Source organism: Capricornis sumatraensis, chromosome 23, assembly GCF_032405125.1.
Source record: "Capricornis sumatraensis isolate serow.1 chromosome 23, serow.2, whole genome shotgun sequence".
Classification (NCBI taxonomy): domain Eukaryota; kingdom Metazoa; phylum Chordata; class Mammalia; order Artiodactyla; family Bovidae; genus Capricornis; species Capricornis sumatraensis.
In genome coordinates, this window is record NC_091091.1 from 36,557,205 (window position 1) to 36,584,746 (window position 27,542).

General features: G+C 45.5%; 1 protein-coding gene across 2 annotated transcripts in view; it reads right to left on the minus strand.

Annotated features, from left to right (window-relative positions):
• Nucleotides 1-1,122: 1,122 nt before the first annotated feature.
• Nucleotides 1,123-27,542, minus strand: part of GFRA1 (GDNF family receptor alpha 1) — a 226,939-nt gene continuing 200,519 nt past the window's right edge. For both annotated transcript variants that reach the window (XM_068961528.1, XM_068961529.1), the window contains 2 exons: nt 2,210-2,263; nt 1,123-1,278 (listed from right to left, as the gene is read on the minus strand). In XM_068961528.1, coding sequence (XP_068817629.1) covers nt 1,123-1,278; nt 2,210-2,263 — 210 coding nt within the window. The remainder of the gene's footprint in view (nt 1,279-2,209; nt 2,264-27,542) is intronic.

The window sequence follows — 27,542 nt, forward strand, 5'->3', positions numbered from 1 at the left end:
AATGATAAAAGACAATGCCTGGCCTCTCTATTTCCTGCTGCCTGTCCACAGTAACATGATGCAGAGCTTTCTGCTAAAGCATGAGGCTCCTCAGAGTCTGCTGTTGAAGACCTGTCTTCAAGAAGTCAACATCGAAGCTAATGCTACTTATGAGAGGAAAACAAGCTCCATGTATTTTGTATTAAACCACCGGTAAAAAAAAAAAATGAAGACAATATCATTACTTTCAAAATATAGAAAGTCAATAGTTGAAATCATTTAGTAGTAAAATTTTTTTCTACATATAACCTCATACATGTAAAGATTATTAGAATGATGCTTCAGCTATATTTGACTCTTGTTAATGTAAGGGCTTCTCACTCAAGTAAGGCTTTGGAGACTGTCTCAATGCTCAAGGGTCTGTGAAGTCTCACACCACTCTCATTCTCTATTTTGACTAGGAGACAGACACTACAATGAATGTGGCAGGTGTTTTTTTTTGTTTTCGTAGGAGAGTGCAGAGCTGTTTACTGTACATAAACATTAGCGTGGAAAACGCTAGTACATATAGAAAGAACACTGGTACAAGCTTGTTTGCACAAAGTCCATCAAGATTGTCATGATGAGAATCTTCGTTTTGTGCCAAAAAAAGTTTGGCTTCCACATACCACTGCCGTGGTAGGGTCATGCCATCAGAAAGCAAACCTAGTCCATGAGATATAGAAGATTCTTTAGGAATACCGACTCCTTCTCTAGCTAGTCAAGACCAGAGTGAAACTTAAAAATCATCATCCTTATCAGGAGCTTGAAAGCCAAGGCTCCAGTCCGCTTTATAGCGGACAACAACAACAACATCAACAACAAACCATCTCTTCACAATCCAGCATGCCCCAAAGCCTTCTGAGTGTGGAATGTAGCACTGAATCGGGGGATCCCACAAAAGCCTTAAGGATCACAAGAAGCTTTCTTAGAAAAAAAAAAAAAAAAAGAAAGAAAGAAAGAAAAAACTTCCAGTTGGATGAAACTGTTTTAGCAGTGTCTCCACTGAGCTCCTAAAACTGGAATTTTGGATATACAAGAAGACAGGAAACAGATAACTTGGTTTTCGTCTTTTCACATGTCCATGTGGTTCTGTAAATGCAGCTACGATGCTTCGGCCAAAGATAAAGACAATAGGGTGGACAGGGCAGTTACCACCAGGGCCAGCAGTGGGCTCAGACCGCAGCTTGGAGGAGCAGCCATTGATTTTGTGGTTATGTGGCTGGAAGCCCCAGCGAGACCATCCTTTTCATAATCACGCTGTAAGAAAGAATGTTTTCATTATCACCACTGCATGTGTTTGTTCTATCACCGCATATTTTAGCCGCACTCTTTCTCTCTCTGATCCCCGCCCCCAGCTAGCTACACGGGTTACCAAAGCCAACGCAAGATTTTTACCCCTGCTCCTAAGGTCACCCATCAACTGTGCAACATGGAACCATCCTCCCTTTGGGTATCACTGACTGAGAAGGGATGCTCGCCCTCTCTATCATGAAGGAGGGCAGGAAGAATCATCTCAGGAAGCCTGCCCAGGCAAGTACGGGCTCATATAGAGATGGGTCACAAATTGCATTGGAGCCTGGCAGTAGCCTTTCCCTCCACTGGCTGGTTCAACCCTGGACTTTACAGATGGAGGATCTTGCCCTGCTTGTCAGTCAGAGTCCCAGCCAGGACCCAGGCTCCTGAACTCTCAGTCAGCCCAGCTGTTCTTCCCCAGGGTGGATTCCTTCACCCCCATCCCTAGGACCTGCTCAGTCCCAGAAAACTGCATCTCGCCATGATGAGCTCTAACTGTAAACTGGGGAGGGTAACATGGCCTGCATTGGCTACTTCTGGGTCACTGTGAAAGTCAAAGGAGCAGTCTAGGGGACATCTGATAAGCAGCGAGAGGTGTTCTGTATCTTCTCTGTGCCAGCTGAACTCATGTGACTGTGATGACAGAGGCTCTCACGGTACCAGGGCAATGGTATCTGTGCTGGTCCAGTTCTGAGATGAGGATCCCACACTCGGCGCTGCTTTGTACACCAGCATCTGCGCCTGGCTCCAAGGGCAGAGGGACACCAAGGGGGACTTGGATTTTTTTCTGGGCCTGAAACCTTGTTGTCTTTGAGCCCTTTCACATCATACTCTGTTCCAGGGACCCGAAGGCTCTGTTTCTAGTTGCAGGGAGACTCAGAAAGAAACAACTTACATCAGAAAGACAGAGGTGGGTACTGCCTGATATGTTGGATTTCAGCTTCTGTGCCTGGGAAAAGACAAACACACACAATTATTTGTACATACTATGGAAGAGCTGGAGAAGGGAATGGCAACCCACTGCAGCATTTTTGCCTGGAAAATCCCATGGACAGAGGAGCCTGGCAGGCCACAGTCCATGGGGTCACAAAGAGATGGACATGACTGAGCAACTAAACCATTATGGAAGAGTAGTTATTGATGATCAACAGTATAAGACCGTGTCACTGTTAGAAATATGTGAGTCACAACTGTGAGCCCATACACAATTAAAATTTTTCTACTAATCCCATAAATAAAGAGATAACAGGTAAAGAAAATTTTAATGACATTTTCTTTAACTCAGTATATTACCATTTCAACATGTAACCAGTATAAAAGATGATTTATGAGATACTTTTCTACATTCTTTAAACTTTCATACTAAGTCTTCAAAATTTGGTGCGAAAAAAAAAGTTGGTGTGTTGGACAAAATACACCTGAGTTTGTACCTGCCCCCTCTCAAAGCCACTGCACAGATTTAAAAAAAAAAAAAGTTTTAAAGTCATTTACAATCTGTACTCATTTATAGTTCTGAATATTAATGTTTATGAAGTGCCTTCTAGGTAAAAATGTAATAAAAATTCTCATTCATCAGTAATATAGAGATAGGTCTTCCCGAATCTTGTGTATTTGTTCATTTGTTTATTAGTTGTTCCAGTCCACAAACACTTACTGAACAATTTTCCAGGGTTTGGCATACAGTGATATGACAAAAAGGATGTGGTCCTGGGCTCCTGGGCCTGCCTTCTGGTGGGTAAACCACTCAGTGCTGGGGGGCTCAGGCACAGGGCAGGGACCCTTTGACAGGTTCCTTCCAAGAACCGTGAAGGGTATCACAGACCCCAGATCTATCCATCTTAAAACTGCTTCCTGGGCAGTTATAAGTTCCTAAGCTGTGAGGGCTTTAAGCTCCCTATTTTCTCACAAATGGAACAAGTTTCCACTGGGTTTCTACCTGAGAAATTGAGTTAGAGGAAAAACTCCATTGCTCAATTATAATAAAAACTGCTGACCCAACACAGCTCTCCTGTTTTATAAAGGAAAACAAATTAGAGAGCAGAGATGTTAAGTGACTTATTCAGGGTCACAGAGTGATCCAAGTTGTAGTCGATATTCAGAATACAGGCCTCTGAAACTTCTGAATGGAACCGTGCTCTTTCCTGCTTTCCAGTGTTTCTCCCAGAGATACTAGTGTGCTTGACTCTTCATGCGCTACTTGCCCTCCAAATCCACTCAAAGAAACCCTCCTACACTCCCTCCCCCTGAAACCAGGAGCCCTTTGGTAGCAACAGACAGAGAGTTTGTTTGCCAACAGGATGGCCCTGGTTAAGCATCACACCTGAATCTAGGAGCATCTGGGCAACCAGCTCTATGGGGATGCACTGGTAGGCTGCCTGCTGCAGGACAACTTTCGCAACTTGTTGAAGACGTGCTAGGCTGAGATCATGGTATAGTCACACAAGGAGTAATTTATTGACCATAATGCTACTTGGCAGGCATCATAATCTTTACCTCTATTTGCATATGCCAGCTGCGAATATGAAATCGAAACCTTTAAACAGGCATCAAGAAAAAGACACTGTGAAGCACCCCTGGGCTGTTCAAAGGTCACTAAATGTTACATATAAGAAGATCAGAGGGCAAATCAGAAGAGGGATGGAGCCTTCCTCAAAAGCCTACTTTTAATCTATATTAATAGCAAATCTGGTCCACTGCACTGTAACCTATAGAGAATAATATGTAGAACTTTGCACATTTTATTTCTGCTCAAAACTGGAATTGTGCCAGACGCCAAAATGGCCCTAAAACATCACATTCTGTCTTTTCTTTTCTAGGTGGTAATCTACAAAAGACATAAAACCTTGCTAAGTACCTTTGCATAAGTAAGAAGTTCACTAAGACACCCAACACTTTGCAACACTATATACTGTAGCCTGCTGGCGAGGCGTCTCTGTCCATGGGGTTCTCCAAGCAAGAATACTGGAGTGGGTTGTCAATTTCTACTCCAGGGAATCTTCCCAACACAGGAATCAAACCCACGTCTCCAGTATCTATCTGCATTGGCAGGCAGGTTCTTTACCACTAGTGCCACCTGCTGCTACTGCTACTGCTGCTAAGTCGCTTCAGTTGTGTCCGACTCTGTGCGACCCCATAGACGGCAGCCCACCAGGCTCCGCCATCCCTGGGATTCTCCAGGCAAGAACACTGGAGTGGGTTGTCATTACCTTCTCCACCTGGGAAGCGCCTAATCTGTAAGAGACATAAAGCCCTGCCCAAGGGCCTTTGTAAAACTAAGAAGTTCACTAAAACGTGCAGAGAAGGCAGCCTGACTTGTCTGAGACACATTAATCCTTCAATTTGCCTCTGTGCTATTGCCACAGTTAAGCCACACCTCTGTGTCCTAGACTGCAGTGGCCCCCAAGAGATCCAAGGGCTGGTTGGGCTTCCCTCCTATTTTGTTCTATATGATTAGCAACAGCCTGCACTGTTTTTCTCTTTGCACCATCTAAGAGACTCACTGGCTACACTTCAAAGTCACTTTAGGAACCTGCTGAGGTATTAGAAAAAATGCCCATCTATATTATGTGATTGTAAAGCGGCTACCACCAACGGAGTTTAAAAGGTCTTTGCGCTGTGCTATGGTTAGTTGCTCAGTCGTGTCTGACTCTTTGCAACCCTGTTGCTACTTTAACTAATTTTCTTAACTGGACTCTGCATTGACACAGGTAAATTCTGGTCCTCAACTAGTCACTGAGAGTTCAACTGTGTACAGGATTCCAGTTGTACAACTGGGTAGACATGCCCTGGTCTAAATTCCTAGGCTCTTTCTTTCTGTCTGAGAATGGTTGGGACGACTGGTCAAATCACACAGGAAAATACATGGAGACCAACTCTAAGCCTGTGAAGGCTCTGGGCTCTTCTTCCTCGCAACGTGGGCCTCTTGTTGGCCTCTGTCTAAAGCAAATAGTCAACTTCTGGCCTTGTCTCCCTGCAGCCTGATGGCTTCATTAAAGCTAGAGGCAGTGACTTCAAGCTCATCTGGCTTCAAGAACTATTCTGTGGGCAGAACTGGATGACCTGCTGAGGGAAAGTAACCATGTGCCAGCAGGCTTTTGCAGAGTCTCTGAGAAAATGCCTTCTCTCCTGTCAAACCCATGACCAATCCACAGAGGCACTCAGCACCCCAGAAGCTTAGCAGTCCACATACGCCAGCTTCTAAATACTCTTGCTTATATAGTGAGTTGACACTGCTTCCCATCGAGAGGTTGGGGGAGCCTGGAAACCCTCACAACCTCAGAGCCAGGGCAGAGCAGACCCTGAGTTCCACCAGAACCTCATGAGAACCACAGTAAGATCTGTGATGTGATTAGGAGGCAGAAGGAAGATAACACCTGCATAAACGAATCAGATTGCACACAGACATGAGATCTTTCAAAATCCCACACCAAACCTGGGCTGGAGGGCCAGTGGTCTGCTGCTTGGACTCAATGGTGTCAGCTGGGTGTCCAATGCCTCTAAGGGTTCATAAGCTGCAGGTGGAGGGGCAGAGCCTGGGAATTTACACCTGTGCATGTACTGGCAGCTTGCATGCTTGTAAGTCCTGTATTCATTCTGAATCCCTCCTGTGACCACCAAGGGTCAGATATCTCCTCTACGCATATCCAGAGCTCACTTAAGAAAATCCAGCTCTTGAAGTCCGTTGTAGAAGCCTGAGCAATCTGTTACTTCCACCATGAAATTAAAAGACACTTGCCCCTTGGAAGGAAAGCTATGACAAATCTAGATAGCATATTAAAAAGCAGAGACATCACTTTGCGGACAAAGGTCAGTACAGTCAAAGCTTTTTCCAGTAGTCATGTATGAATGTGACAGTTGGGATCATAAATAAGGCTGAGCGCTGAAAAATTGATGCTTTCAAATTGTGGTGCTGGAGAAGACTCTTGAAAGTCCCTTGGACTTTGAGGAGATCAAACCAGTCAATCCTAAAGGCAACTGACCCTGAATATTTATTGGAAGAACTGATGCTGAAGCTCCAATACTTTGGCTACCTGAAGCAAAGAGCCAACTCATTGGAAAAGACTCCAATGCTGGGCAAGATTGAAGGCAAAAGGATAAGAGGGTGGCAGAGGATGAGATTACTAGATAGCATCAGCAACTCAATAAACAGGAGTCTGAGCAAACTCAGGGAGGAAATGCAGGACAGAGGAGCCTGGCCTGCTGCAGTCCACGGGGCCGCAGAGTTGGACATGACTTAGCGACTGAACAACAACGGCAACAATCCTGAGTGCTTTTTAAAACATCAGCTATCACTGTCTTACTAGTCAGGTCTGATCAGTGCAAACATACAATTACAGGGCATCTCCTACTTTTAACTATTACAAAGATTATTCACATATTTTGAACATGGCCTCAGTTGATGAAAATTGGGACAGTCCCAGGAAAACTGAAAACAAAGCAAACCAACAAAAACTTCTGAGACCTTGGAAAGTACCAAGAAGGTAGAAGAAACTGGAAGAGCATCATTTCCAAGTCCCAAATTGATAGAAGCAGGAGTGTAATAATGGAACGCGTCCCATCTGCCAAGCCCTGCTTATTAAGAAGTCAGGGGACTTCCCTAGTGGTCCAGTGGTTGAGAGTCTGCCTTCCAAGGCAGGGGTCGCCGTTCTATCCCTGGTCTGGGAACTAGGATCCCATATGTTGTGTGAAGCAGTCAAAAGGAAGAAAGAAAGAAAGACAGATAGGCAGGGGCCCAACATAGAGCCTGACTAGCTAGATCTATCTAGACACCAAACCATGCAGTTTGTGGCTTTAAAATATGATATCTTTCTCTTTAAAAAAAAAGGGGGGGGATACAAAGGAAGAGAATGGATTTCAGTTTTTCTAAAAGTCAATTTTAACCACAGTTCCAGCATGTTGAAAAATGAATTATTTAATCTCTTTTATGAAAGAGGGTTTCCTATCACCTAATTCATAGTTATGTGGTTATCAGAGAAGCCTCCAACTTGGGGAAATCAACACCACCAAAACAAGGTTTTTATTTTGAGACAGTGAATAGGCTGCTAGAGAAACCCATCCACAAACCAGTAGCTTTTCTCTCTTTCTGGAACTTGGTCTTTAGGCTCTTCACAACTCTTGTCCCTCCAACAGTCTTATAAAACTGTCACTGGCAGTTATCCCCAAGTCCAGGCACGTCACATAATAGAATTTCCATGTCACTGTAATTGCTGCCAGACTCCGTCAGTCCCTGGCACTAGAGGGTTAATAAATGCATTAGATGCTATTAATCTCTGTTACCTGGAGTCAGACCATGACTCTCCTGCTTTTTAACCCTGTGATTAGCATTTGGAAAGCCTGCCTGGTGCCGACTGCTTTCCTGTACAGAATGTTCAGACATACATAGAGTCCAGAACTCTTGGTCAAGCTAACTCATCAGGAACCGCGTGCTCCATGCATTCTGGCCACAGTGGGCTCTCCCGGAGCCTCGAGTGGGATCAGGCTTTGGAGTTGCACACTTGCTCTGTTTACAGAACTGGAGACTTAATACCATACCCACTTGCAGCTTGGCTTTTGCTGCCCCAGGACTCCATTTCTGTAGAGAAGCCAGTGTTTAACCTCAGGTTCTTAGGCAGCTGTCAGCCAGCAGGGGATGGAACATTTCTCTACTCTCCTCCATGTATAAGAAAAGCCAGTTTCTGCTCTACCTCCAGAAAATAAAACTGGAGGAAGTTGCTCAATCCAATAGCAACAGATTGCCCAGGCTGCAGCCAAATGGTCATAATTAATGATGCTTCTGGTTCTTTTCTCCCTTGCTTTACTGATTAGAGAGATTTGCTATATTAAGAACCTGTTTGCTTAATGACAGAATACAAGCAATAAACAGAGAAATACACAGACTGTAAAATGCAATCAACTTTGCTCTCCAGCACTCACTAAGTACCAAGCTGTATCTATCACACTTGTCAATACCAGTTTATCAGCATACGAGCCTCTTCTGCAGCACAAATTGGACCGTTGCTAGGGAAAACCATCGCATGAGTTCTTTCTGAAATAGTCCAGAACTCAAAGCCACTTCTCAATTTAAATCTGCACATTTTATATTTTCTCATAAGACAAAAGCTTATAAGAAGGCTGTGTACCTAATTTGAAGGATAACAGAGCAATCAGTTATTACTTTCTCATTTTTCACACTGCATTTTAACAAAATGGATTCACCCTATTATAGACATTTATGGGTACACTTTACTATATAACAATTCTGTGTGTGCACTTGACACGTATTTGCCCAAATTAATTTCTACACACACAAAGAAGGCAGAAAAAAGAAGTGGATCTGAGCAAGGTAACGGTCATGTGCCCAGCTGCACACTTTTCAGCTTTTCGGATTTTGCCTGTTGACTTTGGGAGAGGCAGGAGATGTTTTATTTCTGGTCAGGTCACAAGCAGTTGGCCAGCCTTTCTAAAATCCCTGTCCCTGTGTTTTGAAACTCACCTTCCAGGTGATTTGCTTTTGCTACGAACTTAGTAACAACCGCTTGCAACCACTGGTCTGAATAATGTGTAGTCAAGTCAGCGTGTAAAACAAGTGGACACATAAATAAGGTCTGCTCTGAGCCCCTGGGTTTGGGTGTTTGTCTTTCAGAGTCTATGTTCGGCTGTTTGCTCCAAGCCGATTTCTGCCAGCCCCACGGGCTGGGAAGGGGCGGAGGGTCTGTGAGGAGGGTACGAATGAGATGGGAGTGAAATAATTCTTGGGCAGCTTTCCTACCACGTCTCGTCTACCTACTCCCTCCAAGACACTGTGTCTGCATATTACCTGAACCTCAGCCAAAAGGCTTTCATTATATTAAGCTCTAAGAAGACCTTATAAAGATGTTTCACTCAGTACAGTTTTCGGAAGGCTTATTGGGTGCCAAGTTTAGTTAGTCTGGCAGGCTCTGGGCAGGTTGAGGCTGGTCATAAGAAGGGGGTGGGGAGAAGACTGGAGGCCTGAAGGCATACTTCCTCACCCCAAGAATGCATAGGCTCAGATCCCATTTGGGCTGTTTAGACAAGGCCTCCAACAACCTGAGTGCAGTAAACTCAAATGAGGCCAGATTGCGTGTGTGTGTGTGTGTGTGTGTGTGTGTGTGTGTGTGTGGTAGCCTTGAAGGTGATGTGGATTCATGTTCTAGAGTCTAGAAGGTCTTGGATTCTTGGTACCTGTGGGTTGTTCCAAGTGTAACATGGCAACTTAGGTTGAGTTTACGGCCAAGCCTGAGGAACTTCCCTGGTGGTCCAATGGTTAAGACTTTGCCTTGTGATGCAAGGGATGCAGGTTCAATCCCTGTTGGCATCAGTGGCAAAGAACATGCCTGCCAATGCAGGAGACGTGGGTTCAATCCCTGGGTCGGGAAAATCACCTGGAGGAGAGCATGGCAACCCACTCCAGTGTTCTTGCCTGGAGAATCCCATGGACAGAGGAGCCTGGTGGGCTACAGTCCACAGGGTCGCCAAGAGTTGGACACGACTGAAGCGACTGAGCATGCATGGCCAAGCCTAGAGCAGAAACTTTCTAACTTGACAGCACTGGGGGCTGGGCCCTTGCTCATTTGAGAAATTAAGTTAAAGAGCAAAATCACTAAATCATTTTAAAATTACACATTTGTATCCATTTTTTTAAATTTAGAAACTCCTCTTTTATAATCACTGTGATAAGAACACTTCACATGAGATTTACCCTCTTAAATTTTTAAGTACAACACAGCACTGTTATGGGCAGGCATGAGGTTAAACAGCAGATCTCTAGAACTTACTCATCTTGCATAACTGACCCTGCATCACTGCTGAACATCTCCTCGTGTTCCCCTCCCTCAGCCCCTGGAAACACAAATTCTATTCTTTGCTTCCATGAGTTTGACTATTTTAAATACCACATGAGACTGGAATCATGCAGTATTTGTCCCTGTGATGGGGATGTTTCACTTATCATGAGGTCCTCCAGATTTGTTCACATCATTGCATATTGCAGAATTTTATCCTTTTTCAAGGCCAAGTAATATTCCATTGTCTATACTGTATCAAACATTTTAATTCAAAAATGGAATGTCATGCATTGACTGATTTTTGGATACATAATCAAAGCCACTTTGAAAAGCCATTTAAAGAAAGAGTTTGCTGACTGGAATTCCCTGGCTTACGTTCTGCCTAAGCTATACCTATTGTTTACAATCTACAACATCCAGTTTTCATTTCTTTAAAACAGGAATGACTTTTGTTTGATACCCACCAGGGAATCTCAGTGCACAATTTCTATTTACTTAAAATTTTTTTTTTCAGTCTTTTATTGTTGGTTGGCCTACACCTAATCCAAAGCCATTTTTCAATGCAAGGGGAATTTAAACTACAGTGTAGTCAGCTTATTTAATTAAAATAGGTAAGCAAAATACCAAGTACAACGGCACCTAAAGGTTTGAGAACAAACGATCCTGAATCTTTCAAGCTTGCATCTCCACTGGAGAAAGCAAGGGGCCCAGGTGAGCAGGAGAGAGGCCCCTAGTGTGGGGCATTCAGCCTGCCTTGGGCATCGGATGTTTACAGGCGAATGGAGAAGAGGATGGCTTATGTGGTGAACTGGTTAAATGTGGGTCAGTTAAAACTTCTAGAACTGACTGAGAAATCTAAATTGAATGATTTAGAACTCACTCCTGGTACCAGCTTGACTGATATGGTATGCTATAAAGCACACAGGTTAGGAAGGTCCTGTCCTGGCTTTTCAGCCATCATCTATAATTATAATAACTGCACCCTGCTGCCCACTTCACAGAGTTGTGAGAATCAAACGTGATACTCGTGTTGGAAGTGCTTTTAAAAATCCAAGTTGCTGTTGATGATCTCTGAGCTCTTCTCTGGTCCCTATGCTGAGCGTTCTCGGATTCAGGCAGGGGTGGGGAAAATGCAAAAGCTTCAGCTAATTTGCCTTGTGAACGTGATACTGAATAGAACTGGCTCGTGATCTTCCGTGTTTCCTCGGATTTAAAAATGAATGCGATGAAAGAGATACAGCCCTGTAAGATATATCAACAGTCCTCCATTAGCTAAGCAGTCCCTCGGGCTGGCCTGTCAGTCTCCCGCACACCATAAAAGGATGTCTGCAGCCTGGCGCTTGTAATTTAACACTAATGGCAGGATGGCAAGTAGCGCTGTGTGCAGACACTGTCTACAGCAGGGAGCTTAACGTGGCACTCAGCCTGGCCTTTCTTCTTTCCCTAACTTCACTGGATCATCTTACATCTATTTCGCTTTCCCCCAAGTTGGGGCAAACACAGGTTGCCAACTACATCAGAGAACCGTGTGTTTTCATTCATGCTTAACTTGCTTGATTAGTAAAATATTCAGACAAGAAGCAATTATGAGCTGCATTTTAGAAAATTAGGCCCAATTAACAGGAAGATTATGCCAAACATTGCTTGAAACAGACGTTTTGGTTTGGGGGTGGGGAGGAGCTTTGTAGAGCCAATATTCAGTGATCATGGTGTAACAGTGACTGAGGGGAAAGCCCTAAAAGGAAGAATTTGTTTTCTCAAATGTGCATTCAGAAATGCAAGTGTGCAGAGAGCAGCAGAAAAGATTCATCGTGGTCCCTGATGAGAAGTGCATAAAGCCAGTCTCATCAGACACGCGCCCTCATCACCATCAGATAATATTTATTAAGCCTCTCATTCTCCTGTGCATTTATGTGCAGCTGAGAGTGTCCCTGTAATGGTTCTGTGACTTATGGTGGCAACTAAGGTTTGATATAAAACACCCAGGTCTGGAGACAGAACGGACCCTGGGCTTTTGTTCACTTGCTGGATGGCAAGATAGAGCCATCCAGCTCTATCTTGTTTCTTGCAGCAAGAAACAAAGTAAACGCAAAAAACTGAAAAACTTGGAAAAAAAAAAAAAAAACACCGTGATTTTAGTAGCCAGAGAAAAATATTCTAGAAAATAGAGGAAAACCAAGTGGACTGATAATGACTGTGATGATCATGACTGCTACTCTTAAGAACCTCCATTGATAATGATTCCATCCACATGTTACTGAATGCCCTCCAAGAACTCAAATGATTTTCTGAGGGGGGCATTCCCCTTTGGTACAGATCAGGACACAGGGGTTTCAGAGAGGTTGGGACCTGCGCAAGTTTCCACAGCTCTGAGTGGCTGTCCTGAGATTTGAATCTCTTTGATTTCGGTCTCTTCTAATGTAAAACTCATGCATATTAATTCTATGCCAGACAGGGTGAACTGAAGTTTTAAGTTGCTCACTTGTGTCTGACTCTTTGCAAACCCATGGACTGTAGCCTGCCAGGCTCCTCTGTCCACAGGATATCCCGGGCAAGAATACTGGAGAGGGTTTCCATTTTCTCCTCTAGCAGATCTTCCTCACCCAGGGATCGAACCCAGGTCTCTGCATTGCAGGCAGCTTATTTACTGTCTGAGCCACCAGGGTACACATTACCTATTATCACCCATAATCCTTAGATCAACCCTTAGAATAATAAGGGTAAGATGCCTGGGGTCACACAGCCACCATGGACAGAGCCAGCTGAGGCAGCCTAGAATCAACCCAAAGGGTCAGAGGTCAAGCCAGGCCTAGTGGATTTTGCTCCCCCAAGAGCCCCCAGAGGTGAGCATCTGTCAGGTCACACCTAAGGTCCCTGTAGCCAAGGGGCAGGCAGGGGATAGCTGCCCTGGGGGAAAATTCTGCGATGTCTTCTCAGTACCCACCATCCTGAGCTCACTCTCTAGCCTTATTCATGATGTGACTGGGCCTCAAACAGGAGGGACGCAGAGGAGGGGAACCCTTCATTGACCCTCCCCTCAAGAGAACCAGAGCCAGTTTCCTCCCACAAGTGAGCTGCACGGCTCAAACACAAGGCACAGTCTATTATTCAGGGAAGCACCGTTGGTTAGAAGTCCAAAGGATAAAAGGTCAGAAGGGGATACAAGAAATTGGATTTATTTATAGTATGTGATCTAAGTGTGCTCAGAGGTATTCTTGTAGGTTCCCCAGAACAAGAGAACATATTTATAGCCAAGATGGTGCAGACGTCCTATTCCTTTTTATTAAGCATGTTTATTACCCAGCAATTGGGTTAAGCAATTGTCCAACTGCTGAATTACTATCCCTCTGATGGGCCGGCCTCACTGCCCTCTGGACCACAGGTGCTGGTGGCCTGATGGCTTTTCCCAGAATGCACTGAGGGGGCCTACTCTTCCCCTCCCCATCCTTAAGTGGTTATTCTCCCTTTTTGAGAAAAGTAGCAAAACAAAAAAAAAAAAGTTTAGGAGAACACATCATAAACGGGTGATCATATGAAATTATTTCAACTTGAGACCCACTTCCACAGGGTCCACACCCTGTACAATGCCCACGTTCATTTCCCAGATTCTTTTGGGATAAAAGTCACTGAATAGTCCCTCCGTAGAGGTTCCTCCTGTCTCATGGTCAGCACAGATGAACCAAGAGGATAAAATAATGATATAAACAGTTACTGTGCTGGAGGCTCAGTTACTATGCTTAAGAATTTTAATTTGCTTAATTATCACAACCCTCCCAGGTGGTCTGCACATTTCCTCCATATTACAGACGATGAATCCAAGGACTGAGGAGCTGAAACTACTGTCTGCTACAGTCCACAGGAAGGCCCGATTTTATTGTAGCAAGAGGTCTGGTCCTTCAGTATTTTCTACTTCGAAGCACATGGCCTCTTTTTCCTAAAAACGCAATTTTGAGAAACAACCGTGCCACTCTTGATATACTGTCTACATGATCCCTTGTCCAGCATCGGCACGGTCAAGGCTCGAGGTACATTACCTGAAAGTGAACTTGGTTTTGGAGAAAAACAAATGATGGCATTGCCTTGACTCTCTGAAGGAATCCAGTATTACTAAGTGATACCCTCCCCTGATATAACATAGGGGTTGTCGAGTGCTGCGGTGGGGAATAAGTGCAGATAGCAGCTGAAGCCTGGAGCACATGCCTGTCCCTGGGCAGCAAGAATGCCCTTCAGCTGTGGCATCAATGCTGAGACGACCCTGACCTGGCAAAAGATATCCAAATGCCACTGGATAATGGACAGCCTTATGTTGCTCCTAAGCAACACCAAATTTCAAACAGAAATTCTCTGGAGCTGACTAAGAAGGGTGTATCATCTAGAGCAGGGCTTCCCTGGTGGCTCATTGGTAAAGAATCTGCCTGCTAACGCAGGAGATGCGGGTTTGATCCCTGAGTCAGGAAGATTCCCTGGAGAAGGAAATGGCAACCCCACTCCAGTATTCTTGCCTGGGAAATCCCATGGACAGGGAAGCCTGGTGGGCTACAGTCCATGGGGTTGCAAAAGAGCTGGACACGACTCGGGGACTAACCAACAACAACAATCAACTAGGGCCCTGAGTGTGCGACAGAAAAGGAGGTAAGGCCGCATCATTTCCAGGTGATGCGGGAGATGGGCTGCAGCCACTGTGGATGCCCACTCCCCTTTTTACTTCTCAGGTGGGCAGTTCAGAGTCAGCTTCCCCACTGTTCACAGAACAGACAAGGCTGCTTATAGCAGAGGAGAAACAGGCTGTGGGCGCCAAGTCCTCAGATTGCATCTCAGAGAGAAAGGATTCCAGCCACACAGGGCTTCTTCTGATTGATGCCATTTCTCTGTAACAGAAACAGGGCTCTGAGCCAGAGCTCCACCCCCCTCACGACCCTGGAGAAACACGCTGCACCCAAGGATGCTGGAACTGTATTCCCAAGGTATGCTCTGCATGCTCCATGGTTACCGGGTTTGGGTACCTGGCCCAGGACCTCTTAACTACTTTAGTAGTGGGACGATATACCCTGGAAAACCCCAGAAATACAATCACACGAACTATAAATTCCAATGATAACATGACACAAGGCCTTCTCCCTGATATCATATGCCAACACTTTTATTATGTGTAATGAGGAAATCAATCCTGAGTATTCACTGGAAAGACTGATGCTGACGCTGAAGCTCTAATACTTTGGCCACCTGATGTGAAGAGCCGATGCACTAGAAATGACCGTGTTGTCAGGAAAGACTGAGGACAGGAGGAGAAGGAGGAGGCAGAGGATGAGACGGTTGGATGGCATCATCGACTCAATAGACATGCGTCTGAGTGAACTCCAGGAGATAGTGAAGGACAGGGAAGCCTGGTGTGCTAAAGCCCACAGGGTTGCAAAGAGTTGGACAGACTGAGCGACGGGAACAACGACAATAGTGTCCAATTGTATGATCATGAGGGCTTCCCTGGTGGCTCAGACGGTAAAGAATCTGCCTGCAACGTGGGAGATGTGGGTTCAATCCCTGGTTTGGGAAGATCCCCTGGAGGAGGGCATGGTGGGCTACAGTCCATGGGGTCACAAAGAGTTGGACATGACTGAGCAACTAAGCACAGCAGAGCAATGTAATAATGTGGGGCTCCCCATGTTGCCACTTACACCACAGAATGGTGAAGTAGGGGGTTACCTGGAGGCATTTATACAAGACTTAGAAGAGTTCTTAACTTCTTAGAGTTAAGAGTTGGGGTTGAAGTGGTGAGATCAAGGGGCTATTTGTAAAATGCAGAATCTTAAGAGAAAGCCAATTCACTCCCTATTCCTACTGAAACTTTACTGGCCTGGCTGCCATTCACCCCGTGGGGGCCACAGGCTTATTCCAGCTCTAGGAGATTAGGGATTTAAGAGGGAAAAGGGGGAAAATTATAACTCAGAGACACTGTACTCTGTGCGCTTAATTTGCAGGGCTTTGTGGCTGAGAAAAATAGATGTCGCGATCTGCCTTTGTTGAGAAGGTGACATCTGGGTTCATTAAAGGTGTACAATAGATCTGGATAAGGGCTATTTTTCTCAGTCATTAAATTGGTTTTTAGGAACTTTACACTCTCCTTCATTTGAACAATTATTAAACTATAAAATAGAATTGCACAATTGCTAAAATCGTAATCTGAAATTTTACAGCCAGCTATAAAATGCTATATTATTAAACTATACTGAAGATGCTCAAGCCCATTACAACTTTTTAAATGAATTATAAAACCCTTTACTGCTGATAAAATAATCTTAAATTACAGTATTGTGGATTCCAACAATATGTTGAACTGAAGTCAGCTACCATGCAAATATGCCAATCACAAAGAAATCATTACTTGAATTAAGTTTGCAGAAGCCCAAAATCTGATAGCATCAGATTCAGCAAGGCAGACAACACCTGATGTTTGTAGGCTTCTCGGGAGAGCTGGTCCCCTAGGGAGGTGCCTTTCCTCTCGCCATATTCCTTCAACCACAGAACCACCAACAGTCAGATCCTCTCATGTTCAAAGGCTGCACAGGGGACACTTAGCAGAGCCCTGGGGATTGAAGAATTGCTTATGATAACAGCAAACTTCTCCCCTTAAAGTCACTCCATAGGCGAGATTTTTAAAATGTCAAATGTTTTGTTGCTGAGTACCTGCCACCTGTGTTATGTTATGGGCTCAAAAATTCATACATTGAATTCCTAACCTTCAGTTATCTCAGGATATGACTATCAGTGGGGTGGTCACATAGGTGACAATGGATGGAGACAGGGTCTTTAAAGAGATAATTAAGTTAAAATGAGGCCATTAGGGTGGCCCCTCATCCAATCTGACTGGCATCCTTATACAAAAAGGAAATTTGGACACACAGACTCGAGGGTGTGCACACACAGAGGAAAGGCCATGTAAGGACACAGCAAGAAGGAAAGGCATCTGCAAACCAAGGAGAGAAGTCTCCGGAGAAACCAAACCTGTTGACACCTTGATGTTGGACTTCCAGCCTCCAACACTGTGGGAAGGACAGCATTGGCCAAAAAGTTTGTTCGGGTTCCCTACCCACTACATTTCTGTTGTCTTACCCGCTCAATCTACGGTACTTTGTTAAGGCTGCCCCAGCAAACGAACACAAGGGATGACATTGCACTCTGCGACAGGGTGATGTGCATACGCACCTACTAGGAAGCCTGGCCTCCGAGATGAAATTCCTGTGTTTTGGTACCCGTTTTACCCTGCAGGCTTCCATTTCCAATAGGCTTTGACTACACAGTTGAAAATGCGTTCTGGCATGCTGGACTGTATGGCAGCTTTAACAGAGTCCTACCCAATTCTGAACTCTGAATTCAAGCACTCTCCTGGATGAAGGGCTTTGAAAACGCTCTACAAGCAGTTATTTCCAAAAGTGTTTTTACAACAGCCTATTTCCTCCCGGGGCTACCGTGGGTGGATTCTGGGATACGGCTTCCCTCTGAGTTCATCTGCTGGCACCTGAAGCTGGGAAGATTAAGTCCCAGGAGGTCACTGTCAGTCTCTACGCTGTGAGTAGCTGGGCCCATCACACAGGGCCCTGGGGCCACTTGGCAGTCTGATCCCGAGCTCTGTCACCAGGCTACTGGGGGAACCCAGAAGCCGAGGGGGTGGGGGGCCCTGAGGCCTCGTGCTTCTGCTAAGGGAAGACCACCCCCACCCCTCCAACTCCCCGCAGCTCATTTCTCCCAGGACATAAACTCTCTCTGAGCAGGAGAACATTCTGCAAAGGAAACTCCAGGTGCAGCCAAAATTTGGATTTTTTTTTTTTATGACACACAAAACAACAGTGGGTGCTAGAAAACACTCTGTATTACACAGAAATGATGGCAACCTCACAGAAACCATAAACCAAGCGCCACAAATGGCATATCGCACCAAGACTGTTTCCTTAAACATAAGGCCCAGGAAATGGCACCCAGAAGTCACACTCATCTAGATACAGCGCATGTGCTGAGGGCTCAGCGCTGACCCGTCTGGAACTGGCCTCATGATCCCAGTGGGTCCCAGCCCCTCCTAAAACTCCCTCAGCCACAAAGTCCACGCAGGAGAAACCCAACTGCAGTTTGGTCTAAACACTTCTATCCATTCTGGTTGTGGAGTAAAAGTCTTTTGACGTGTCACCAACAAGGCACTTATTTGGGATGCTGGCTGGGTAAAATTATAACTCAGAGGGGCTGAGGCCTCAGAGGAGGCCCAAAGGCCACAGTCACCTGCAGGTCCCTGAATGATGAGAAGCAGGTTAAATACTTCTGTTAATACCGCTTAGGACTCTATCACGGGCCTCACTCTGAAGGGAAGTTAAGTGTTGCAAATTGGGCATGTGGTGGTCACCAGAGCCCCTTTTTGTTGCCCTTGCTGGCACAACTTAGAAAGGTTTGGTCCAACGCACCCATCTGCTCTTCCATCTCACCACACACAAGAAAGAAACCCGAAAAGACTCTCACACACTGCCATCTCCCATATTAATAGAAAGGAAAGAGGGCTTTTGAAGCAGCTCTCATTTCCTGGGTGAGTGTGTGTGCTCACTCGTGTCTGATTCTTTGCGGCCCTATGGACTGCAGATCACCAGGCTCCTCTGTCCATGGGATTCTTCAGGCAGGAATACTGGAGTGGGTGGCCAGTCCCTCCTCCAGGGGACCTTCCTGACCCAGGGATCGAACCTGAGTCTTCTGTGTCTCCCACACTGGCAAGTGGATTCTTTACAACTGAGCCACCTGAGTGGTCCTCCACCAGGGGTGAATATGTCCTGCAGGGGACATTCGCTAAGTATGTGGGTCCACTTTTGGTTGTCACAGTTGGGGAAAGGGGCTCCTGGCATCTAGAAGACAGAGGCCTGGGGTGCTGCTCAACAACCTACCAGGCACAGGGCAACCCCCACAGCAAAGCATTACCAGGCCAAGAGGTTGACAGGGCTGAAACTGAGTAAGCCTGACCTACAGAACTCTTCAGTTCATAGCCAAGAGGTCACCGAACAGCCTTTATGGAAGTTTCCACGATTGAATTTTTAGCCAGTTGGTCAGAAAAGCAGGTGGCCTGGAGACCCCTGAAGTCTGGCTGGCATCTGAAGTGGGCAGTCTTGTTGGGACTGTGCGCTTAACCTGTAGCATCTGTGCTAACTCAGGGGGCTAGCGTTGGAATTGAGTTGTTCCGCAGGACACCAGTTGGCATCAGAATAAGCATCATTACCTTTTTTATGCTAGTTTATGAACCAGTCTGGCACCTCAATCTGCCAGATGTTCAACAAGAATTTAGGGACTGATTTAGTCTCTATTGAATGCAAAATGTTATCCAGAAACAAAAAGGTAAAATGTTCTGATTTACGTATTATACAGTATAGCCAGTTAAAAATGCACAGAGGAGAAATAGGCTGCTGTTCGATTTCTCTTCTCCTGATCAAGCCTCTCTGTGTCTCAGGTCTATCATCTGAAAAATGGGAATAACAGTAGTAACCTCATGAAGTTACTATCAAAATTGAATGAGTTTATATACATATATATATGCACACATACATATTGTTGTTCAGCTGCTCAGTCATGTCTGACTCTTTGTGACCCCATAGACTGCAGCATGCCAGGCTTCCCTGTCCTTTACCATCTCCTGGAGTTTGCTCAAACTCATGTCTATTGAATCAGTGATGCCATCCAACTATTTCATCCTCAGTTACCCTCTTCCCCTCCTGCCCTCAATCTTTTCCAGCATCATATAGCATATATATTTATGTAATGTGCTTAGGATAGTTCTTGACCCACTGAAAGAACTATTTGCATATTTGCTTTATTAATACAAAACCATAAAAAGCAGAGGTGATGCAAGTTACCAAAGAAAATAGCTCTAGGATCTGTCATATGAATAGATTTTAATGTTTCCTAAAGTGGGGTTTGGGAACCACTTGCATATGGGACATTATTTAGTAGCATAAAAAACATTTTTATTACTTTAATATATATAATGATTTTTTAAATATAGATAGCTCTTGCATTGATTCTGGTTTCACAAATGTTATTAACAGTATACCTATTAATAGACACTGAGTTTAAAGATAAACATTAGGCAAATAAGAGTGCTGGTAGAATGCAGAAACAGGAAAGGCTGCAATCTCCTGGTCTTTGAGGCTGAGAGGCAGGGTTAACTCTCAAACACTATCTTTTCAGCAAATAAGAGTGCTTCCTTTTTACCAGTGTGTCACCTCCTCCCAGTGTCAGCACTAGTTAAGGAGATGTGGCAACGGCCTAGGGCAGACAGTCCTACTCTGACACCCAGGCTGGACCAAGACCTGACTACTGTCATGACTCCAAGTTCACAGCACCGAGAATCTGATTTTAGGTGGTTCTCTTACTAGACTCCTGGGCATGGAGGCATGGAGCTTCAGACAGTTCTAATCCCAGGTCCTTTCTTTATTGCTTTGGGTTTCCTTTCCTTCTTGGCCTGCTGTCCATAGACTATTCCTCCCCTTCCCCTCCTTCCCTGGGACATTCTACAATGACCACATAGTAGAAGCAGCAGGATATCATGAGGTTCAAACCCTTCTTGCAAGTTAAGAAAGCAGAACCTAAAGGGCTCCATCTTTCCTCATCCATGTCCCCTCCCCCACCCCCACCCAAAACTAGAGAACAACCTTCCTGTATGGCTCCAAGATCCAGAGCTAAAGCTCAACAATCACGGAAACAGTGGCCACTTCCAAGTGCAGAGGGCTGGCTGGTCATGCTGAGCCCTCTGCATAGTGGCACTGGTTCTCTAATCCTCACAACAACCCCCAGAGGTGGGTGATAACTTACAGGAGACATTCAGAGACAGTAAGAAATATGTCCCAGGGCAGAGAGCAATGGGAAGTGAGCTAGGAATCTCACTCAAGTTCAACCAACTCCAAAGCTGGTGCTCTTCCCAACAAAGCAACTCTTAGGCTGTCAACCACAAGCTGAAAAGGAGGAACCTGCAAGGCAGCTCTAACCACTGGCAAGCATGGCATGAGTGCAGGGGACAAGTCCGCCATGCAAGGGGCCGGATGTGGAATAAGCATCTCTCCCAGCAGTCAGCCTGTGCAAAACCCCACCACCCTGGCCTTGCTCTCCAGCGCCTCCTTTCCAGAAGATTAACGGGATGCCAAAGCACCCCATTGCTCTGCTAGCATAAATTGCAAGGAAAACATTTAGAATATTGATTAAGTGCTTCATGCTAGAAGATTTAAATTTACCTCCTGTATTTCCAGGATTAGCTGACATAATGGGGTCAGTCTGCTGGCACAAATGATTTACAGAACACCCATTGGCAGCTTTCCTTTTAAAACTCAACACTTAAAATTTTCACTTGGTCACAGCCAGCAGAGTCCTGGGTATTTAGCAGGGTTGGATAATTGCCTTCTTGCCATATTGAGACTTTTGGGGTTTGGCCTGTCTGGGAAGAGCTTCAGAATCATTTCCGGTCTAGTCTGGCCCTATCCAGGCAGATGGACTTTGTTTAGGTCTGATGAGGTACTGGGGCAGTGGAAGGGTAAGGCATGCTGTTTTTCCAAGATGGACGATCTTATTTCAGATAGAGATTTTTGCAATATTCTAATATTCAAATATTCTAATATGTATGAGTTAAAGAGGTTATATGCAGAGGTTAAAGACAGCCAAATTGCATCACCACCTGCCTCTACTGGGCTTTCCTGGTGGCTCAGCTGGTAAAGAATCCACCTGCAATGAGGGAGATCTGGGTTTGATCCCTGGGTTGGGAAGATCCCCTGGAGAAGGGAATGGCTACCTGTTCCAGTAATCTGGCCTGGAGAATTCCACAGTCCATGGGGTCACAAAGAGTTGGACATGACTGAGCAACTTTCATTTTCACTTTTCACTTTCCTGCCCCTACTACCAATCTGTAAATGTTGTGCTACAGCACACAAGGGGTTTCCCTGGTGGCTCAGTAGTAAAGAATCTGCCTGCTAATGCAGGAGATGCAGGTTAGATCCCTGGGTTGGGAAGATGCCCCGGGGAAGGATGGCAACCTCTCCAGGATTCTTGCCTGGAAATTCCATGGACAGAGGAAACTGGCAGGGTACAGTCCATGGGTTTGCAAAGAGTTAAACACAATTTAGTGACTAAACAACAACATACAAGTTCCCAATGCATTTCCATAAACTTCAAACTGTACTTGGCCAAAAGAAGGGACTGTACTGAGAGGCCAGGGAGGTGCAGACCTAGCCTGAAATCGAGTGAATCCAGGTGGTCTGCTCCAGAAAAAAAATGCCCACCTCAAAGTCTTTGCCATCGTGGCCCACAGAGGGTCAGCAGGGTTCCTCTCAGGGCTAGCACGGTCTGACTGCCAAAGAAAATGACACGATTGTTGAAGTGGGGAAGGGACAGCCAGGCTTTGCATTGCTGACTTTAGGAATAAGCATTCTTGCAAAAGTTATTCATTTAAATCCCGCTCACATCTCCTTTCTGATTGAAAAAGTTGCTCTTATGAATCCTTCCCTAGAATGCTGCCTTAAAAGTCCCACTAGGATGAGGGGAGGGGACTTAAACCCAAGATCCACAACTGGCATCCCTCCATGTCTCACTCACAGATATGTTTTTCTGGTTCATAAAAACAAACTGACTTTGGATGTCACTAGCCGTGTTCCCAAGAGTCCCCACCAAGTGCCCTCAACGACCTGACCTCCATCCTGCAGCTTTGGCTCTGGGCGTGTGCCCCCACCTATCAGATTTTCTTCTCTCAATCACACATCACATCTCCTTCCAAGAAAAGGGACAGAGGCAGTGAAGATTTCTCAAGGATCCTCAGCACTAATCCCAAGGCTATATCCCTGAGTCTCTACCATCTTATTTTATCGTTGTAAGCTAGGGCCGAAAGAAAGGCTCCTTTAAGAGGTCGTCACTTTAAGCCACTAGAGTTAAGTGATGTTCAACAATGCAAAGTAGAGATTTTTTTCTAACACCTACACTTCCAAAAGATATTTACTTTAAATAAGTGACAAGTACAGTCCATTTGATTTAAATATGCTGAGCTTTTTCCAGCTCCCAGGCCACTCAAGTGCACAGAAGATGAAATAATTGGTATGATTTTTAATGTTTCTTTATCATGTGACCACTTTGTACAAGTCAAAGGGATATGCCAACAATAGCACAGCCTGTGTCACGCTTGTTACTAATATGCCTGCCAATTAATCCTGACATGGGAGCTTGGCTGGTTACCCAAAACCTGGTATTTTATCACCTCAGGGGGTTAGCTCTTGGATGTTTCTATGACATTTTATACTAATCAATCAATTTTGCTTTTTTTAAAGCTGAGCCTTTCATAGGAACTGTAGATGAGCCCTATGCATACCACACCCAAAGCTACACATTTCTCCAAACAGAATTGTGTTTGGTTTGTTGATAATTACACTTTGAAACCGACTTTTGAAAATGTTTATTCTTATTTCTTCCCTTCCAAGGGGGAAATCTATCTCAAATGTTAAGACAGAAACCCAAGTCCCTCCGAGTTTTCTCATATTATTGTATATTTAAAAATATTACAAGAGGGTGCTTCTCAAGGGAAGTGAACTTTAAAGCTGCCAAAGATAGTTGACTTTCTCCAAATCTGTTACCAATGGATCCCAAGCTGGTTTAAGTCAGTTCTATTCTGAGGAACGACACATGCACCGGGACAAACACCATTCTAAGATATTTCTAGGACCCCCTGGCAAATGGTAATTTGTCTGAAGACAGCCAGGCAGGCAGAGGAAGGACAGATGGGAAGAATGAGTCTCCTGGGAGCCCTATGTTGAAGCAGGAGTCCTAAATCAAAGCCAGGGACCACGTTCTCATGGGCTAAGTCCCATTTCTCATCAGTCACTCATCCCTCCCGATCCTCTGGCTTCCACTGATTCTTTCAACCATTCTTAATGTAGGTCATTTTAAAGAGATCATCAAGCCGCAAGAAGTTTTACTGGCAAACTTTGTCTTTCCCTTATACTCTCTCTCCTGGGATTTAGTCATAAAACATCCCTGCCTAAAGCATGAGCTTTCTGATTTTTCCATCATTCGAATTGCTGCCTTCAGGAAGCACTGGGACACATGGGTCTGTCAAATCCAGCTTCTCCTTTCCTTTTTTTCCTATCCTCCCTACCCTGCTACAGCTTTATGGAGGTATAATTGACAAATAAAAATTGTATTTACTTAAGGCACACAACTTGATGTTTCAATATATGTGTATACTGGGGGCTTTCCTGGTGGCTCAGATGATAAAGAATCTGCCTGCAATGCAAAAGACCTAGGTACGATACTTGTGTCTGGAAGATCTCCTGGAGAAGGGAATGGCTACCCACTCCAGTATTCTTGCCTGGAGAATCACATGGGCAGAGAAGTTTGGTGGGCTACAGTCCATAGTGTCCCAAAGAGTTGGACACAAATGAGCCACTAACACTTTCACTTTCATACACTGTGAAAGGCTTACAGCAATCAAGCTGAGTAACATATTACACACCTGACATAGTTACCAGTTTTGGGGGTGGGGTGGGGTAAGAACAACTAAGATATATTCTCTAAGCAATTTCAAGCATATAATATGGTATTGCTAAGTACCGTCACCATGCTATATATATCCAGAACTTGTTCATCTTGCATGTCTGAAAGTTTGTATACTATAACCAGCATCTTCCCATTTTCCCCACTCCTAGCCCCTGGTAACCACCATTCTAGTCTCTGCTTTAAACAGTTCAACTTTTTTAGATTCCACATATAAATGAGATCACGAACCTAGAGGACATTACACTAAGTGAAATAAGCCAGACACAGACAAATACTGCATGACCTCCAAAGAATGACTGTGCGATCTCGGTTAAGTTCCTAGCATGTCCCTGCCTCAGTTGCCTCATTTGTAAAAGAGAAGGATGACTACCATACCTGACTCGTGGGATGCTATGAGGACAAAAGAGCACAATGCATGTGAAATGTTTCACAAAAGGAAACTCACTCTACAACTGTTCGTGCTAACTCACACCACCGTTCCCCAGTGTAACACCCCAAGCAAACCACAATGCCACCATCCATCTCTTGCAAAGGGACTAAATGGCCAACTGACTTGGGATTAAGCATCACATGTGACATTCTGGAACATTCACTATACCCCAGGCAATGAAAAATTACCACCATTTAATCCTCTCAATCTAGCAGCTAGGAAGTCTGACTCTTTGCAACCCCATGGACTGCAGCTGGCCAGGTTCCTCTGTGCATGGGATTTCCCAGGCAAGAATACTGGAGTGGGTTGCCATTTCCTTCTCCAAAGAAGTCCTAGCATTTTGTAGATGAGGAAGTGGAGGCTTGGAGAGGTCACACTGTTGGTGAGGATGAGAGCCTGGGTCTGCACACATGCTTGACTGCAAAACCCAAGCCCTCACTCCTTTCCTCACATGTGCAAAAATGAGCTCTGATAGGGAGTCATCTTAGGAGGTAAGGTGAGGTTTTGTGGAACCCTTAAGAGCTCCCTAGAAGTAAAATGCTGTTTAGCTGCCAGGTGGGTGGATTGTGCGTGTGTCATTGGGAAGAGAGGTGTAGCTGTCCCCCTGCTTCCTCTGTATTCCCCTGTCTCCACTGCCCCACTTTGCTGAGAAGTTAAATGGCAATCCTCAGAGAAACATCATGCTTTAATTGTACTCTGTCCCTCTGTTTATGAGGCAGAGTCCCTACCACTAATACAGGGGAAGGAAAGGCTATTTCTTGGGAATAGATTTCATGGGTCCCCTGACGTTGCCAGGGAAACCCTGCAGTGGTACAGGGTTCCCCTTACAGGGGAGATGGTTGAGCAGATCTAGATGGAGGTAAATACTGGTGGCCAGGCCAAGCACCACACCCCAAAAAGCAGAGGACAGATGATCTGGTGGGGTGGGGGTGACCAAGGAGATGCAGAGAAGAACACCTCCTCATGGACGGCAGACTGCTCTCCCATGGGGAAAAACTGATTTCAAGGAGCTTCCAGGAATGACTGTTCTTCTGAGATGCCACCTATTCACGGAGTCTGAACTTCCAAAGACACTGACCAGCTGCATTTTGCCTACCATTTGTGCATTCACAGAGGACAGAATTTCAGTTTTGAATGCCCACCTCCACGAAGTTTCCAGAACACCAAAGGAGGTTAATAAGCAGGCTGGACACTGCCTCTGCCGTCAAGCTCCATGTACTTAGACACGAGCAGAGAAGAACCTGTTTCTGCTGCAGCCAGAGCTTTGCCTCTTCCTGTGGTCACGAACCACCTCTGGCCACTGTTATCACCTCATTATAACAGGGTCCTACCCTCATCTGGCCACCAGTCTTTACTGATGCTGGAATCTGAGCGGACCCGACAAGAACGGAAGGCTGACCTAGGAGGAAGCAGGACACTGAGGCTCGGCCACAGAGAAAGAAGAGACTGCTCTGCGGTGCTATGTCTGCTTCTAGACACACCTCTAACCAGCTGGCGACTTGGTGCAAGCGGCTTCCCCTCCCTGAACTGCAGGGCTCTGCTGCAGGCTAGGGCGGTTAGATGCTGCAGTACTCCCCAAGCCTCTTCCTACTTCTGGCATTTTTTGCATGGTGCTTTGAAGATGAGGACGGCTCAGGAAATGCTTTAGAAGTATGAAGAACATCTGGTTGACCCTAGGCCTGTGCCTTCCCACCCACCTTCTCCTCAGTCTTCTGCGTGAGTGCATTTGTGAGTGTGATGTTGGTGGGGACCCAGGAGGACGAGAACAGAAACATAGCTCAGCTGAACGGCAGGTGGGATATCTAAGAAGAAGAGGGGAGTGTTGGGGCAAGAAGATAGCAAGCAAAGCAGAAGGACAAAAACTGCCCCCGGGACCTCCCTGGTGGTCCAGTGATTATGAATCCGCCTTCCAATGCAGGGGACGCAGGTTTGATCCCTGACCCCTGGTCAGGAAATGAAAATCCCACATGCAGCAGGGCATGAGGACTGCCTGAGGACTGCGCTAGAGAGAAGAGAACTAGCAAGGAGGCTGAGCACCACGGCGAAGGATGCCATGTGCCACAACTAAGACCCAGCACAGCCAAGTAAATGAATAAATAGTGTAAGACAGAAAAAAAGAAAAACTGCCCTAATACTTTCTAGGGAACAGACGAGGCGGTGAGTCAAGAAGGTATTTGCAGAGAAGTTTCTGGTAAGTGTTCTGGTGAGGGGGGTCTCGGTGGGGCCCGGGGTGGGGGTGGTGGAGAGGTGGGAGGACATATTTCTGTGACAAGGCTGAAGGGACAGCACTGTGCTTGGCACATGTCCCTTCCCCTAGCATGGCAGGAGGCAGCGTCACCACGTGGTCACCACTGCCTTTCAAATCCAAGAGGAACCGTGGAAAGAACACAAGCCTCTAGATTCCAGGGCCGGTTCCATGACTTGCCAGCTCTGTGGGCTCAAGCCGAAGTGTCCCCTCTCTGAGCCCCACA